This window comes from Drosophila takahashii, chromosome 2L (genome assembly GCF_030179915.1).
Source record: "Drosophila takahashii strain IR98-3 E-12201 chromosome 2L, DtakHiC1v2, whole genome shotgun sequence".
In the NCBI taxonomy this organism is placed as follows: Eukaryota; Metazoa; Arthropoda; class Insecta; order Diptera; family Drosophilidae; genus Drosophila; species Drosophila takahashii.
In genome coordinates this window covers 20,608,143-20,622,561 of record NC_091678.1, presented here as the reverse complement: position 1 = coordinate 20,622,561, position 14,419 = coordinate 20,608,143, and the positions used below count along the sequence as shown (strand labels likewise).

General features: G+C 43.8%; 5 protein-coding genes across 6 annotated transcripts; 1 reads left to right on the top strand and 4 right to left on the bottom strand.

Moving 5' to 3' along the window:
• Positions 1-1,561: 1,561 nt before the first annotated feature.
• LOC108069159 (zinc finger protein weckle) lies at positions 1,562-3,565 on the bottom strand. The gene is made up of 3 exons (XM_017159145.3): positions 3,157-3,565; positions 1,779-3,103; positions 1,562-1,705 (listed from the first exon to the last, which is right to left on the bottom strand). Exons 1-3 carry the CDS (start codon positions 3,298-3,300, stop codon positions 1,675-1,677), a joined length of 1,500 nt encoding a protein of 499 aa, XP_017014634.2. The 5' UTR covers positions 3,301-3,565; the 3' UTR covers positions 1,562-1,674.
• Positions 3,566-3,749: 184 nt separating this feature from the next.
• LOC108069133 (uncharacterized) lies at positions 3,750-4,275 on the bottom strand. Its single transcript, XM_044395203.2, has 2 exons — positions 4,121-4,275; positions 3,750-4,037 (listed from the first exon to the last, which is right to left on the bottom strand). Exon 2 carries the CDS (start codon positions 3,951-3,953, stop codon positions 3,801-3,803), a length of 153 nt encoding a protein of 50 aa, XP_044251138.1. The 5' UTR covers positions 3,954-4,037; positions 4,121-4,275; the 3' UTR covers positions 3,750-3,800.
• Positions 4,276-4,568: 293 nt separating this feature from the next.
• Positions 4,569-5,185, bottom strand: LOC108069134 (male-specific sperm protein Mst84Dc). Its single transcript, XM_017159097.3, has 3 exons — positions 5,029-5,185; positions 4,903-4,979; positions 4,569-4,841 (listed from the first exon to the last, which is right to left on the bottom strand). The coding sequence occupies exon 3, from the start codon at positions 4,836-4,838 to the stop codon at positions 4,695-4,697; it is 144 nt and encodes a 47-aa protein (XP_017014586.1). The 5' UTR covers positions 4,839-4,841; positions 4,903-4,979; positions 5,029-5,185; the 3' UTR covers positions 4,569-4,694.
• A 143-nt stretch (positions 5,186-5,328) lies between these two features.
• gammaTub37C (gamma-Tubulin at 37C) lies at positions 5,329-8,711 on the bottom strand. Its single transcript, XM_017159091.3, has 4 exons — positions 8,566-8,711; positions 8,311-8,513; positions 6,931-7,521; positions 5,329-5,930 (listed from the first exon to the last, which is right to left on the bottom strand). Exons 1-4 carry the CDS (start codon positions 8,612-8,614, stop codon positions 5,400-5,402), a joined length of 1,374 nt encoding a protein of 457 aa, XP_017014580.1. The 5' UTR covers positions 8,615-8,711; the 3' UTR covers positions 5,329-5,399.
• Positions 8,712-8,954: 243 nt separating this feature from the next.
• On the top strand, positions 8,955-13,185 carry pigeon (protein). 2 transcript variants are annotated; one of them, XM_017159139.3, is made up of 9 exons: positions 8,955-9,102; positions 9,160-9,564; positions 9,631-9,932; positions 9,999-11,162; positions 11,591-11,823; positions 11,883-12,097; positions 12,160-12,384; positions 12,463-12,611; positions 12,721-12,859. In XM_017159139.3, the coding sequence occupies exons 1-8, from the start codon at positions 9,039-9,041 to the stop codon at positions 12,585-12,587; spliced, it is 2,733 nt and encodes a 910-aa protein (XP_017014628.2). In that variant the 5' UTR covers positions 8,955-9,038; the 3' UTR covers positions 12,588-12,611; positions 12,721-12,859. The 2 variants fall into 2 exon arrangements, with proteins under 2 accessions (XP_017014628.2, XP_017014627.2); XM_017159138.3 differs by lacking the exon at positions 12,463-12,611 and having other exon boundaries at positions 12,721-13,185.
• Positions 13,186-14,419: the final 1,234 nt, after the last annotated feature.

Genomic DNA, 14,419 nt, shown 5'->3' with positions numbered 1-14,419 from the left:
TGCGAGAACAAATCAAATCGATGGCGGGAAAAAATTAAATAATGCTTCAGCACATTGTTTTTTGGGTTTTTTTTAATTTTTTGTAGTTTGTTATGAGCGGAAAAGCGTTCGCAAGCAGGTTGTTATGTGTGGGCCAAAATGTAAGCTGTCGTGCGTACGAAAACATAAATGTTTGCAGCAAAGCGTCAAAATATGTTCTGCACTTCGTAAATATAACTAATGTTAATTAAAAGTGTACTTTGTACTCCTATAAAGTTCCAAAGTTGCTATAATTTACCATAAACAGCATACATTTGGTTTTGTTTACAAATTTTTCATATTAATATTGGCTAGGCAGAGGCGTAGTAAGAGCGGAGTGTGGGGTACGGGAGGTTAGGCTCCCCGCAGTCAGCAATATGTATGCATACTCATTGTAGGATATGTTATAAACGTTCAGATATGTTAATAAACTATATTTTTAATCTATTTATTGTATTATTCTCCAATAAAATTAGGAGAACGCAATTTTACGACAGTTTTTCCGAGTTAAAATCCCCCTTCGTTAATGTTGCGCTGAGCAACTGCTCTTCACTCAGCAGTTATTGGATGGTAGATGGTGGATGGAGTTCTGTGGGAACACGAGTTTCACATTCGTCAAAAATCCCAACCGTTTCAAACGGATGGACTCTATGGGAAGAGGCTATTAGCCGTTGGGTTTAAGTTCTTATCGTTATCGTTTCTCTGTCTACTACTGTTAGTTCTGTGACACTTGTTCTATCTTAAGCCTAGTACTCAGTACGACGAAAACTGCTAGCTAAGCATAGGAGTAAGCGAGAGGCAAATAGGTAGCTAACGCCTTTAGCCGGGGACTTTTTTCCACCTCGGTACTCAGTTGAGCTAAGGAAACAGTAAGGAAATACCGAAAAAAACTAGATTTAGCGGATGAATTCCGATGAACGCCTTTAGCCGCGGCCCAAAGAATAAAAAATTTAATCTTTGGCTGTGTTTGTGCAGAATCGGTGTGCCAATAACATATAAATGGAAGGAAAACCACAAAAACCAATGGAAAACTGCCTGTAGGAGTTGCTGCAATACATATTGCCATTCCAATAGCGAATTTAAAGCTTGCGACCCAGGTCGGCTTAACGTTTTGTAATATTTTAAAATTGGCGCCAGTTAATTTGTTTGCTAAGAGTAAGACCGTGCTACATGCATTGCGGATGAACTCCGAAAACTTCGGTCACACTAAAAGATTAATATTTTTCGACTAGTAAAACTCTTAGCCGAACTGAGTACTAGGCTTTAACACAAACCCACACCCAGCTCCCTGAGTAGGCCGGTCAAAACGTAGACAGAGGTGTTAGGACAACGCTCATCGAGTGTGTTCGTTACAAGATGGAAATTTTTTCAATTTTGCTCTGCCATTTTAATCCCTGGGGCAACTTCAAGTCCTGGCGGGAATTTTAAATTGTGGTGGTAAAAAATAATTTTAACGACAAATGCCCTACAAGAATTTCTATTTTCTGCCATGCATAATAATAATCTGACTATAATTATACCACATTTAAAAGAAAAGAAGTCCGCGCAGTTACTTTATGATCCATTTCATAAATCTTCTGTTTAATCTCATATTGAAATTTTAATTAGTGTAAATTTAAACAATGTTCAAACATATTTTTATTAAAGTAATCGATCCTAGTCTGATCCTTTGGGTAGTTTTTGGGTCCTGGAAGCATAATATTAAAATGTATCAATATAATTTATCATAATATTAAAACAATCAACAAATCAGTACTCACATAACGCGCAGCTCTTCCAGCGTGGGGACGTTGAGGCGCGAGGAAAGCTTTACGCCGTCTTCCTGCTGAACCTCCTGCGGATGTTTCTTGAGCTTGTGTGACCGGCAGTTGGCGTTGCAGGCAAAGGACTTGCCGCAGTAGTTGCAGACGTACGGTCGCAATCCCGTGTGGCTTAGCAGGTGGGTCTTGAGGGTCTTGGAGCGCTTGAAGAGCGCCCCGCAGACATCGCACTTCAGGCGCCGCTCCTCGCTGTGCACCACCTTGTGCATGTTCCAGGTGCGCCGCGTTTGCAGCTTCTTGCCGCAAATGTTGCACACAAAGCTGGGCTCCGCATGGATTTGATAGTGGGCCTTCAGACGGGCGCGGTTCTTGAAGCCCGCCTTGCAAACGGTACACTCGAAGGGACGATTGTCCGTGTGCACCAGCTTGTGCTCATTTAGGGCGGTAATTGTCTTCAATTGTTTGCCGCAACTATCGCAGATATATGGCTTGACATTCTGATGTATACCCTCTTTGTGGAGCTTTAGGGCGGTGACGGAGGACAAGGTTTTGTTGCACAGATCACAGGTGGTCGTGGTCTTGTCCACTTTCACCCTCCGCTCGATCCTGCGGCACACGCGTTCCAAGTGCTTCTCGTAGGAGGCGCGATTCCTGTAGACCTTGCCGCATTTCTCGCAATTCATGCGACCCCGCTTGGCCTTTTCCTCTGCACTTGACTCGGACGCATTTGGTGCTGCCGTGACGAGATTCATTTGCTGACTTTCTTCGGCCTGGAATTCGTCGGAGCTGTCCAACATTTCTGGCTTGACATCCTGTTCTTGGTAAACTGAAGAGTTTGTGCTGTCCACGCGGGACTGAGATAACTCCTCTCCAGGCAATTCAACTAGCACGTCGTCCATGTCCAGTTGATTTTCATTCTTCTCTAGCAAAATGGGGCCGATGTCAATGAATTCCTGTTTGGGTATCTCAATTTCGAGGCTGTTCTTTGGGTGCGGCGTCATTTGGCTCCCTGATATTTTGATTTCCAAAGGAGATTCCCGTAAAACTCTGGCCTGGTTTAGATGGATTTCGCTGGCATCCTGGCCAGAGTCGATTTCAGGGACCTGCATGGGCTTGATGATGTGCGTCCAGTCATCCTCGCAGAGGCCATACTGCTGGCGCAGCTCAGCCACATCCAGTTGCTTTCCGGGCTCCGTTTCAGTGCGTCGCAGCACCTCGAAAATGGCTTGTACTTTGGTAACGTGCTCGGCGAAATCGATTAGTTCGCTGATGAGGGTGTAGCACTCGGTGCACAGCACGCTGCTCAGCTCATCGTCCAGTTTCATCTGGGGGTTTTATAATTAAAGCTATGTATATATCATATTCCTGGCCAACTTACATGCACCTCGAAGTACTTGCGGATGGCCATTATGAGGACATTATCCCAGGTTCCCTTTCCACTCATTTGCACCTTCACATTGCCACGGGCATCGTCCTTGGCGCACAGGCGACACCAGTTCAGCCAGTGGCTGCCCTCCGTCATCTTGGCAATGGAATCCTTAGCACCGTCTAATGTGAACTAATGTGTATTAGTTCTATTGTTTACAATTGCCCAGAGATTTGGATTAGCGGAGGTGGAGATACATTAAATGCCACTCCACCCCTAGTGTCAGCTGAAGGAACCGCGGTATTAGAATAGTTCCAGGCAGTGGTTTTTTGGAAACACAGACTCAAAATCCATTATCAGAAAATTCTTATTTTGTTTTGTTTACTTTAATCGAATTAACGCGTTATTTGTGCGGCCGATAGGTTCTTGTTCTTCGATATCAATACCTATCGATGTCTGCAGTAAATACCAAACGGTATTTTCGCTTAACCCTTGTGTGAGCAAGGGAGGTAGATTTCTTCAATTTTTAAAAAAGATTTCTGTGACACCCCCGAATGAGCTATAAAGGGCTGAAATTTTTCCCGAACCTAATAATAAACTAAAGCTTATATATACAATATAAACCATTTTTTATATTTTAGAATTTATATTGTTTTTTAACAGCGGCACCCAGGACTGCCACAGCATCCCGGAATACAGCTTCTTCGGCAACATGGCACTGCAGCAGTTCCAGTCCAGCAATTGAAACAGAAGTTGGTGCACTGGATGCAAGTGGGCAGATTGCAGCAGCCTCCGGGATTGCAGCACATCTTAGAGCCGTTGAACCAAAAAAAAGAAATAAAGGCCGGAAGAAAGAAAAGAAGCAACGCCACGGGAGAGAATTCACGTGTGTCCTGGAAAATAACGTTACATTAAAAATAAATAAATAAAAATAATTTTGAAAAAAAGTGTATAAAAACCATTTTTATATACTTACTACAACCAAAAATATTTATTTCCAACAGGTGTTTTTCATTGGGATTCTTTTTGTTTTATTTTTGATGTATTCACAACGGGGTTCGGAAATGGAATGACTAGATACTGTATACTATAGATCAGCTTCCGACCTTTGACACATATAAAAATTCTAGAACTACTAGATGAACTTTATTTGGATATGGTCCCCGTCCTTGAATAGCAAGTCGTGTTTGTTCTCTGAAAATATGATCATAGTCTAATGTCTTTGACCCCAAAAAACATCATGTGGTTATGCCGCAAAAAAAATATTAGTCCAGTATTTCCTAAGATGCCTTATGAGTAAGCCTTCCACTTCTAGAGTATTAGACTCAGTAATATTAAGACAACAAAATTAAAGGAAAATAAAAATTACCAGATTAATTTTATTCTTAGTTAAAGTATAGGAAAAATAAAAAGGAACTATGAAGTAAATTCGTTTACAAATTAAGTTCGTTTATTGTGACATGTTGAGAGATTACAAATGTTCCATTATTCAGCTACAATTTTGTTGGAGATTCCTTTTTTTCGATAGAACCCTTTTGGCCAATAATGCACTAGCAACAACCCCGAGGACCGCAGGGCATAAAGGTGCACTGAATGTAAGCTGGAGTACAGGGCACACAGCAGAGTTCCACGCAGCAGTTATAGCAGCCGCCACAAGGATCGCAGCAGCGAGGTCCACAGGGTCCGCAGCACATGATCCTTTGAATATATAACAAAATAAGATTTAAATAAGGTCTTATGAATAATTTCTGGACTTACGATTTCTTCAAAGTTTTTGACTTGGCCAAAAGTATCAAATAATCCTTATTTCCTTCTAAAAAAGCCACTTAAATTGGCTAAAAAAACAAACTCATTTGGTGTCTTAAAAATTACATGAAAACTTACATCAGGCTTAATTACAAAAACAGGATCTTACAACCAACAAAATGTTTTCTGAATGTTGGACAAAAACTATTTTCAGAGGTGTTAACACAACGAATTCTGATAAACGAATGAAGAAAATATTTTGTTAGGGTTCTGAGAAGTTTGAAATGACAACAAAAGTCAAAGCATACGTGATTTTAAATATTTAGAAGAATTATAAAGTCACCTTAAAAAGGTGATAATATGCTTTCTCTTTGCTGGGAGTGCCATAGTTGCTATAATTCTTATTTGTTTTCAAAATGTAACAAGTTTTTAAAACCATTTGTTTGTAGTAAGATAGGAACAAATTAAAATTTATTTTCGAAATAAAAATATAGAAATTTGGATACAAATCAAGCGGCTTTGGTAGCTACTGTGCCCGGACTCCACTGGGGATAGTCAATCTGGGTGGCCGCCTCGTACTCCTGCACCAGGCATTCGACCGTCTCCCGGGCAAAGTCCAGTTCGTTCAGATCCTCCTTGAACATGGACTCGCGTCGAAAATTGTCCAGAAAGGCGTTGCGTTTCTTCAGCTTATCGTACTGCGCCAAGGCCCTCTTGAAGAGCGCACTGATTCCCGTGTGATTGGCCATCATCAATCCGGATACCTTGTGGGCCGATTGCACATAAGGCGAACTGCGCGGCAGAGCCACCTGGATGCTGGCCGGACCCCAGGGTATAAAATTGGCCAGTTTTCGCTCCCGGATGCGCTGCAGCGACTTGTGCACCTGCGAAGGATCCACCTCACCCTGGATGATGTTCAGTATGGAGACGAAGCAGTGGCGGTTCTGTTTGTCAGTCGTTGCGGACACCATCATGTTCTTCGGCTGAAGAAGGCGACGCATCACATCCAGAACGGTGGTCTTTCGAACGTTTGTTTTGGTCTGAAAACAAATTTAATTGAATGAAATAATAAAATGAAATGGAAACAAGAAAGGAAGCTACCTTCGGCCAGCCGAAGCTTATATACCCTTGTAGATAAAAGAATACTCACTCGGTGCAGTTCCAGGGATTCCAGATTCAGAGTTTCGATTTATTTCAATTTTGTTTTTAAGTAGTCAAGAATCAAAACGCCTACTTCCTACAAAGTTACAATGAATTTTCTTATATTTGTTTGGGAGCCTTAAGATATAGTGGTCCGATCCGGCTGGCTCCGACATATGTACTACCTGCAATAGAAAGAAGACCTTCGGGAAAGTTTCATCGCGATAGCTTTAAAACTGAGAGACTAGTTTGCATAGAAACGGACAGACGGACAGACGGACAGACGGACAGACGGACATGGCTAGATAGACTCGGCTATTGGTGCTGATCAAGAATATATATACTTTATGTGGTCGGAAACGTCTCCTTCACTGCGTTGCAAACATCTGACTGAAATTATAATACCCTCTACAAGGGTATAAAAACTAGAGTATATATTTAAAAATAGCTTTTTCTACACCTTTTTGATTTTTAAGACATTTTTTTAAATATAATAATGGGGGTACCCAAGGTCTACAGATTACATTTGGTCATAAAAAGGGCAAGGGAATATCGATAGATTTTTTTGGGATACTTGAGGAATAGAAAATCAATAGGAAGTTGTATTACAAAGTTTAACAAGTAAACCAGCAGGAAAAACGTAGATCGATTTTACAATAGTTAATATCAATTTTAATTTGATACGTGGCCAGGTAAATTTTACCTTGTCGAAAAGGGTATTTCATGTAAAAACGATATGGGGTTTTGCATGACCTGAAATTTACATGGCCATATCGATTTTACGGGAATATGCTGTTTTGTGTGTGTATTGGGAAGAAGCTAAAAGGGGTTACATGAAAAGCTAGTAATACAAAGATAGTTCTAAGCAAGCCATTCAGTATAATATTTTTCCTATCTTACCTCATAATCCGTGATCAGTGGAGTATATCCAGTCATCAGGAAATGCAGCTGGGGCGTGGGAATAAGCGAGGCCGTCAGTCCGATCAGGTTGTTGTTCATATAAGAGGGATATCGCAGGGTGGTGGTGCTCAAACTCATAATGGTGGAGACCAGATTATTGATCTGCGTAAAAGTGGGCGTCTGGATGTGCAGCCTCTCGGTGGCGATGCGATTCAAGGCGGTATTATCCAGCACGACCACACTATCGGCGCACTTGGTGAGTCGCTTTAGGGTGAGGATCGAGTTATATGGCTGGACAACTACGTCGCTGATCTCGTCTTGATTGGGAAAAACGCTGTAGGTCTGGATGAGTTTCTTGGGGAAGCGGTCGGATAGCCGCTCCAGAACATACGATCCCATTCCGGAACCTGTACCGCCAGCAATCGAGTGGCACAGAACGAATCCCTCCAGCGAATCGCTGCCATCTGCCTCGCGGTCCAGGATGTCGAACACCTCCTCCTGAACCTTCTCGCCCTGGCTGAAACCGGAGGCCCAGTTATTGCCAGCACCGCCACCGTGTTTTGAAAGATACACATTTTCCTGATTGTACAGCTGAAATGTAATTTAAATATTTCATTTTAATTTAATGGATCTTTATACCCTTGCAGAGGGCATTATGATTTCAGTCAGAAGTTTGCAACGCGGTGAAGGAGACGTTTCCGACCCCATAAAGTATATATATTCTTGATCAGCATCTTTAGACGAGTCGTTCTAGCCTTGTCCGTCTGTCCGTCGGCCCGTCTGTCCGTCTGTTTCTACGCAAACTAGTCTCTCAGTTTTTGAGCTATCGGAATGAAACTTTCCCAAAAGTCTTCTTTCTATTGCAGGTAGTATATATGTCGGAACCGACCGGATCGGACAACTATATCTTATAGCTCCCATAGGAAGGAAACGTTAAAAAAATTCTAGCTTCGGTGTTTTTTCATTTTTTCTTTACATATTTCTGAATTTCGAATTAAATATTTAAAAAATCGGATCACTATATCATATAGCTGCCATAGAAACGTTCGAAAAATTAATGTGAAATAACAGGAAATTTAACATTTTTGCGATTTGTAATTAATAGAATGATCTGCAAGGGCATATAAGCTTCGGCTTGCCGAAGCTAGCTTCGTTTCTTGTTTTAAAATATGTTTTTCTAAATCAATTTATAAATCTTTAGAAAGTCTGAAATTAATTATAGCATAATGTGACCTCAAGTTAGTTAGTAGATAGATATATTGGCTAGTAGATATATAGTTATGTAGATATTCAAACGTAGTTCCAAATAATATTTAGCCATCACCTTTAATTTATTGATCTTGATAAATGCCGTTAAGGCGTACCATCTTATTTACCGACCTTGGAATACGGCGAGGTCATTATATTGTTAATGACTCGCGGCTCTAAATCAATGAGCACGGCCCTTGGAATATAGTGATTGTCGTCCGCCTGGTAGAAGAACACGTCCTTGCGATCCTGTCCATCGGCGGCAAAGTCTTCAAGGACGCCATCTGGGGAGATCCCGTGCTCCAGGCACAATCTCTTCCAGAACTCAAAGCCAACTACAGTAAAGTGATCATAGTCGCTACAGTTTTGCTTATTTTACAAACTTACTTTGATTTCCGCATTGGCCCAATTGAAGGGTTATAATTTCACTTGGCATTTTGTCTAACTTTGTGGTTTTTTTTATTATAACTGTTTAGTAGAAGCCAGCTAAGGATGGTAAACGATCGATATGACTTCAAAGTTTGCAGTTTCTTATAAGTAGTATATCCTAGTAATATCCTAGTGAGTATATCCTATGTTTATTGCTATTTCTGTATAGAGTATAAATAATTATAATATTCCTGTAAATAAAACAAAACATTATTGTTAGTGTTAATACAACAAAGTATTATAATTTTACTTATACAAATTTTATTCTTTGAATTGGCATTCAAATCGCACGGCACACCCTGTGTCTGGGTGTAACGGTTCTTTAGAAGTTGGTATTTTTGAAGAACAGCGCAACGTTCATACTAGCGAAGTTGCCAAGAAAAAAGTCCTACCAAATGTTATTATAATTGAAATATTAAATAAAAACAGAAATGTTGCGGCAGGAGAATCTGGCGGCCAACTTCTGCGGCCTATTGGCCAGCCAGGGCTATAAGGGTACGTTAATTCCGGCCACCATTTACCAAAGATATCGTGACAGACAGTTTTTTGCAGAGAAGGCAAACGAGTGGCGAATTTTGGGTCAGGAGCAGGATGGTTCCCTGCTCACGTCCTGGATATTCGAGTACTCGGACGAGGACCAGCGCAAGGAGACGTGCATCGGACACTTCCATGCCACCAAGAAACAGTTGCGACTCCTTTGGACACTGGACAAGTGCTGCGAGATTGTCCAGGCAACGATTAACAGCAGTGTCACATTGCTATCCTTCGTGGAGAAAACGGAGGGAAAACTGTATCAGGCCTTTGTTGTGGAGGTACGCAGCTCTGAGGGCGGCACGGCCACGCCCCTCAATCCGGAGCCCACTCCCCGCCAGATGATGACCCAGTTCTTGTGGCGCGTGGAGAGCGCAACGCGCACCTGCTGGCAGGACAAGCTTCTGGTCCTCACCCATGAGGAATGTATGTGTCTGAAATTCCAGTAAAGCTGCCTGTATGCATAACCCATATCCTGTCTCCTCCTCGCAGCCATCAAACAGTATAGCTGCGTGGTGAAACAGAGCTCTACCACATCCTCGACTGGCGGCGGCGAGGGCAGCGCCTGGCGGCTGGACACCAGCATTCTCACCCACGAAACGCTGGCCAAGAACTTCAGCTGGGCCCAGTGGGATCCCGAGTGTCAGGCCCTCTACTACATCCACCTGAAGCCGAAGGCCAAGAGCCTCAGTCTGCTGGACGAAAGGGAGGAGGCCGGCGAGCAGGCGGCTCCCATTTTGAGTCCCACTCTGTCGGCCTTCCAGTTCAACGAAAAGCAACCAACGGAAACAGTGGTGGGTGCTATAAATTCTCAAGCTTTGAGCCAAAAGTATTGAATGACTTTACCTTTCCTTTTCCAGCTGAATATACCCCTCAATTTGCCAAAGCTGCCCAGTGGCTCCCAGGAAGAAACCCCCAGTTATGATGACGATGCGGTTCCCCTGCGCGTGCACGATAGTTCGCTGAATCTCATCATTCTGGCCGATACCTCGGGCATGTTCTTCGTCTGCCACTACTATTTATACCAACCAATGCAGTCGGAGCAGAAGGACGTGCACTTTGCCTATTCGGTGACTTTACTGCACCACGGCTGTGTGGTGCACTGCGTCATGCCCGGAGTGCCGTGGCAAAAGGCGCGTCTACTGAGGCCCACCTTCGCGCTCCACGGTCAGCATCATTTGCTCGTATCGTCCGCTTTTTTCGTCCATTTACTGGACGTGGGACTACAGCACGAACCCAACTGCCATATCGTTTGTGCAGCGCACAATCGAAGCCCCGATCTCACGCACCTGGTGCCTTTGCGAAAGTGGGGAGCTTTGGCCTACGATGCGGCCACCTTGGACCTGGTCTCCTTGTCCGTGCCCAAATCGCATTTGATTGAAGCCTTTAGGAATGACAGCTCGCTGGACAACAGAATTAGCATCATTCACTACTTCTTGCTGCACTCGAATGACATGGATGTGCTGGCCGAGCTGCTGAATAGTATCTTGGAACGGCCGCTCTCCCTGGATACGGTGGCTCTGCTGAAGGAAGCCCTTGTGGCCGGCAGCTATGCGGCTGCTGTTCGCGGATTGCCCGAGGAGGCCAAGCCACTCATGAGACTGCTGCCGTTGACCACGGCCCTGGCCTCGCGACCAATTCACGCAAAGGTGGCTGACATAAGCGTGGGTCTATCGCATGAGACCCTGCATAATACCAGCATGATGCTGCTCTCGCCACAGCAGCGACTCTCGCCATATCGCACGGACATCTGGACCAGATTGTGGGATCTGCTCAACGAGTCGGCCAAACAGGAGCAGCCCCGATTCAGTGCCGAGCAGGTAACCGAGAAGTTGATCTTCAGCCTGGCCTGCTATCAGCCGGAGGCACTTTCCAGATGCACCACGCCCCTTTCACCGGACACGGGCACTGGCGGCTTTGGCGACTATAGCAGCGGAAGTGCCTTTCCGTTTAGTAACGAGGTGCTGCCCTTCATCGAACTGGAGGGATGCACGGCCAGCAAGCAGGAGCATGTCATCTCGGTGGTGAGTTGTGGCACATAGCCTAGGATATCACTTTAAGTGATGTATACAGTGGAACATTCTTGAAAGCGAGAACAACGTATTCTTGAAATCAAGCACACTTAATAATGAGATCAAGAAGAATCGTTCTTAAAATCAAGGAGAGTTTCGTCTCGGTAGAGGATATATTACTAAAATCAAGAGGGCCTAGTCTTGAAAACGAGAACACCTATTCTTTATATCAAGAATGCCTATGCTGGAATCCAAGAATTTTTCTTCTTGAAACCAAGAAGACTTTTACTGAAATCAAGAATACTTATTTTCAAAAAAGTACTCCCAAATCAAGAATACTCGTTCTTGATTTTAGTAAAACTTTTGAGCACGGAAATACTGAAATGAAGAACGTTGACAACGGTTTTTTTTCTCGGTGTACTAATTCTGGCATCTTTAAGTATCTGCGAGAGCTGAGCGTCCACTTGGTGAAGCACTCTTCGAAACCTCACACTGGATTCCGTTGGCTGAAGGAGACCTTTTTCGAGCGCTCTCAGGCACCGGCTCATGTCCATGCGGTGGCCTCGCAGTTTGTTTCCTCGCAGCTGGAGCTGTCGCGGGCTCTGTGCTCCCTGGTTTGTCGAGCTTCGGGGCTAGATGCTCGCATGGAGACTTTACGAGGCTTTCAGTTGATGTGAGTTGGAGTTGGCCTTCAATCTAATCTTTTTCTAACAATATACGTACTAATTGCAGTGACCAGATGGCTGCCAACCAGCAGCACTCGCTGTTCCTCATTCTTGAGCGTTATTGCCTGGCCGTGGAATCGATTGCCTTTCCCCTGCCCGAGGGCTTCTCCTCGTTCTTCACCTATTTGGGATATCGGGCCTTGGGCTATGATATGTTCCTGCAGTACGTGGAGAATCATGTGTTCGAGCTGCAAGTGGACGTTATGAAGGCCATTGTTTTCGGTTTGTTTGCTGAAACCCTTTTATTTGGAGCTTTGACTAATAGTTTATTGAATTCCTTGCAGATATTGAAGACTCCCCGCTAGGAATTGAGCGAAAACTTTCCCTTTTGTCGGCTCTTCCAAAGCAACGGGCCCAACGGCTGCTGAAGTGCTGGCAACATCCGGATAGCCTTATGATTCGAGGCCGTGAGCATGCGGCCAACATTCTATCTGGCCAGCAGCAGGAGGTTCTGCACCAGCAGAGACCCTCCGCCTGTGCAAACCAATCGCGGAATAATGCGCGTAGCGGTAAGAAGCACCTTGATTATGCCGCCTGCATTTTATCATTTTTCATTTGCACACTCTTCACCCACACATTTCGTCCAGCTTTGGGCAAGCCCAACACTGTGGTTTGCCACTCGCTGCTTTTGGTTTTTCTGCTTATCATTTTGACCACGGTCGTCCTGAGCATATCGAGCTATGTGTTTAGGCAGCGTCCGCTCACTTGGTAGATCGAATTTCCTCATCGCTGACCGGTAAGAAACGCTAATCAGTGTTCGCCAGTCTTTGTCCCATTTGCACAATTCATTTTTCATTTCGAGACCAATCCTTTCAACTGTCTAACGATTATATTTATTTTTTAAGATCTAACTGCCGAAGCCCTTACGCCACTGGACTCTTTTCTGGACTTGCTGACAGCTAAAGCAAGTCTAAACGAATTGGACTATAATCTGCTTATTGAAACGACTTTGAGCTCCATCGATCAGCTGAAGGTGGAGGGTTGACGTGCTAATATCTAATTTTAAGAACTATTTAATGCAGTATGGTATTACTTAAAGGCCAAATTTGACTTTAAGCACCCAGCTTTTTGTTCAGCTTGTTTATGCCAGTTGACAGATATTCCAAAGATTTGATTTGTCAAGTTTATTAACTAAGATTCTCCATGTGCAGCTAAAATGTATTTATTATTGTTCAGTGTGCTTTTTTGTATCACTTTCCGGTTCCTATTATATGTAATGATTTACATAAATACGCATTCCATGTCTATTAATATATAATTTAATTTATAAAAAACTAAATTATTAAATGTTATTAAAAATACGAAAATTACATTTCGCTCATGGAACTCTCGCGGATGGCCAGGGGACTGTTTACCGGGATCTTTTCGAAGCCCTACTCCAGACTTTGCCAATACATCCGTTAGGTCAGGTCAATATTATTTTGTTATTATTATTAATAATACTTGTAGCCAACACACAAAGAACTGCCACGGGAAGGTTAAAGTGGAACATGGAACATGGAACATGGAACATGGAACATGGAACATGGAACATGGCACATGGCACATGGCACATGGAACATGGCTCATGGAACATGGCACATGGCACATGGCACATGGCACATGGCTCATGGAACATGGCACATGGAACATGGCACATGGCACATGGAACATGGAACATGGAACATGGAACATGGAACATGGCACATGGCTCATGGAACATGGCACATGGCACATGGCTCATGGAACATGACTCATGGAACATGGAACATGGCTCATGGAACATGGCACATGGAATATGGCTCATGGAACATGGCACATGGAACATGGCACATGGAACATGGCACATGGAACATGGAACATGGCTCATGGCACATGGAACATGGCACATGGAACATGGCTCATGGCTCATGGAACATGGAACATGGAACATGGAACATGGAACATGGAACATGGAACATGGAACATGGAACATGGAACATGGCACATGGCACATGGAACATGGCTCATGGAACATGGCACATGGCACATGGAACATGGAACATGGAACATGGAACATGGAACATGGCACATGGCACATGGCACATGGCACATGGGTCATGGAACATGGCACATGGAACATGGCACATGGAACATGGAACATGGCACATGGAACATGGCTCATAGAACATGGCACATGGAACATGGAACATGGAACATGGCTCATGGAACATGGCACATGGAACATGGAACATGGCACATGTAACATGGCACATGGCACATGGCTCATGGAACATGGAACATGGAACATGGCACATGGCTCATGGAACATGACTCATGGAACATGGAACATGGCTCATGGAACATGGCACATGGAATATGGCTCATGGAACATGGCACATGGAACATGGCACATGGAACATGGAACATGGCTCATGGCACATGGAACATGGCACATGGCACATGGAACATGGCTCATGGAACATGGAACATGGAACATGGAACATGGCACATGGCACATGGAACATGGCTCATGGAACATGGCACATGGCACATGGAACATGGAACATGGAACATGGAACATGG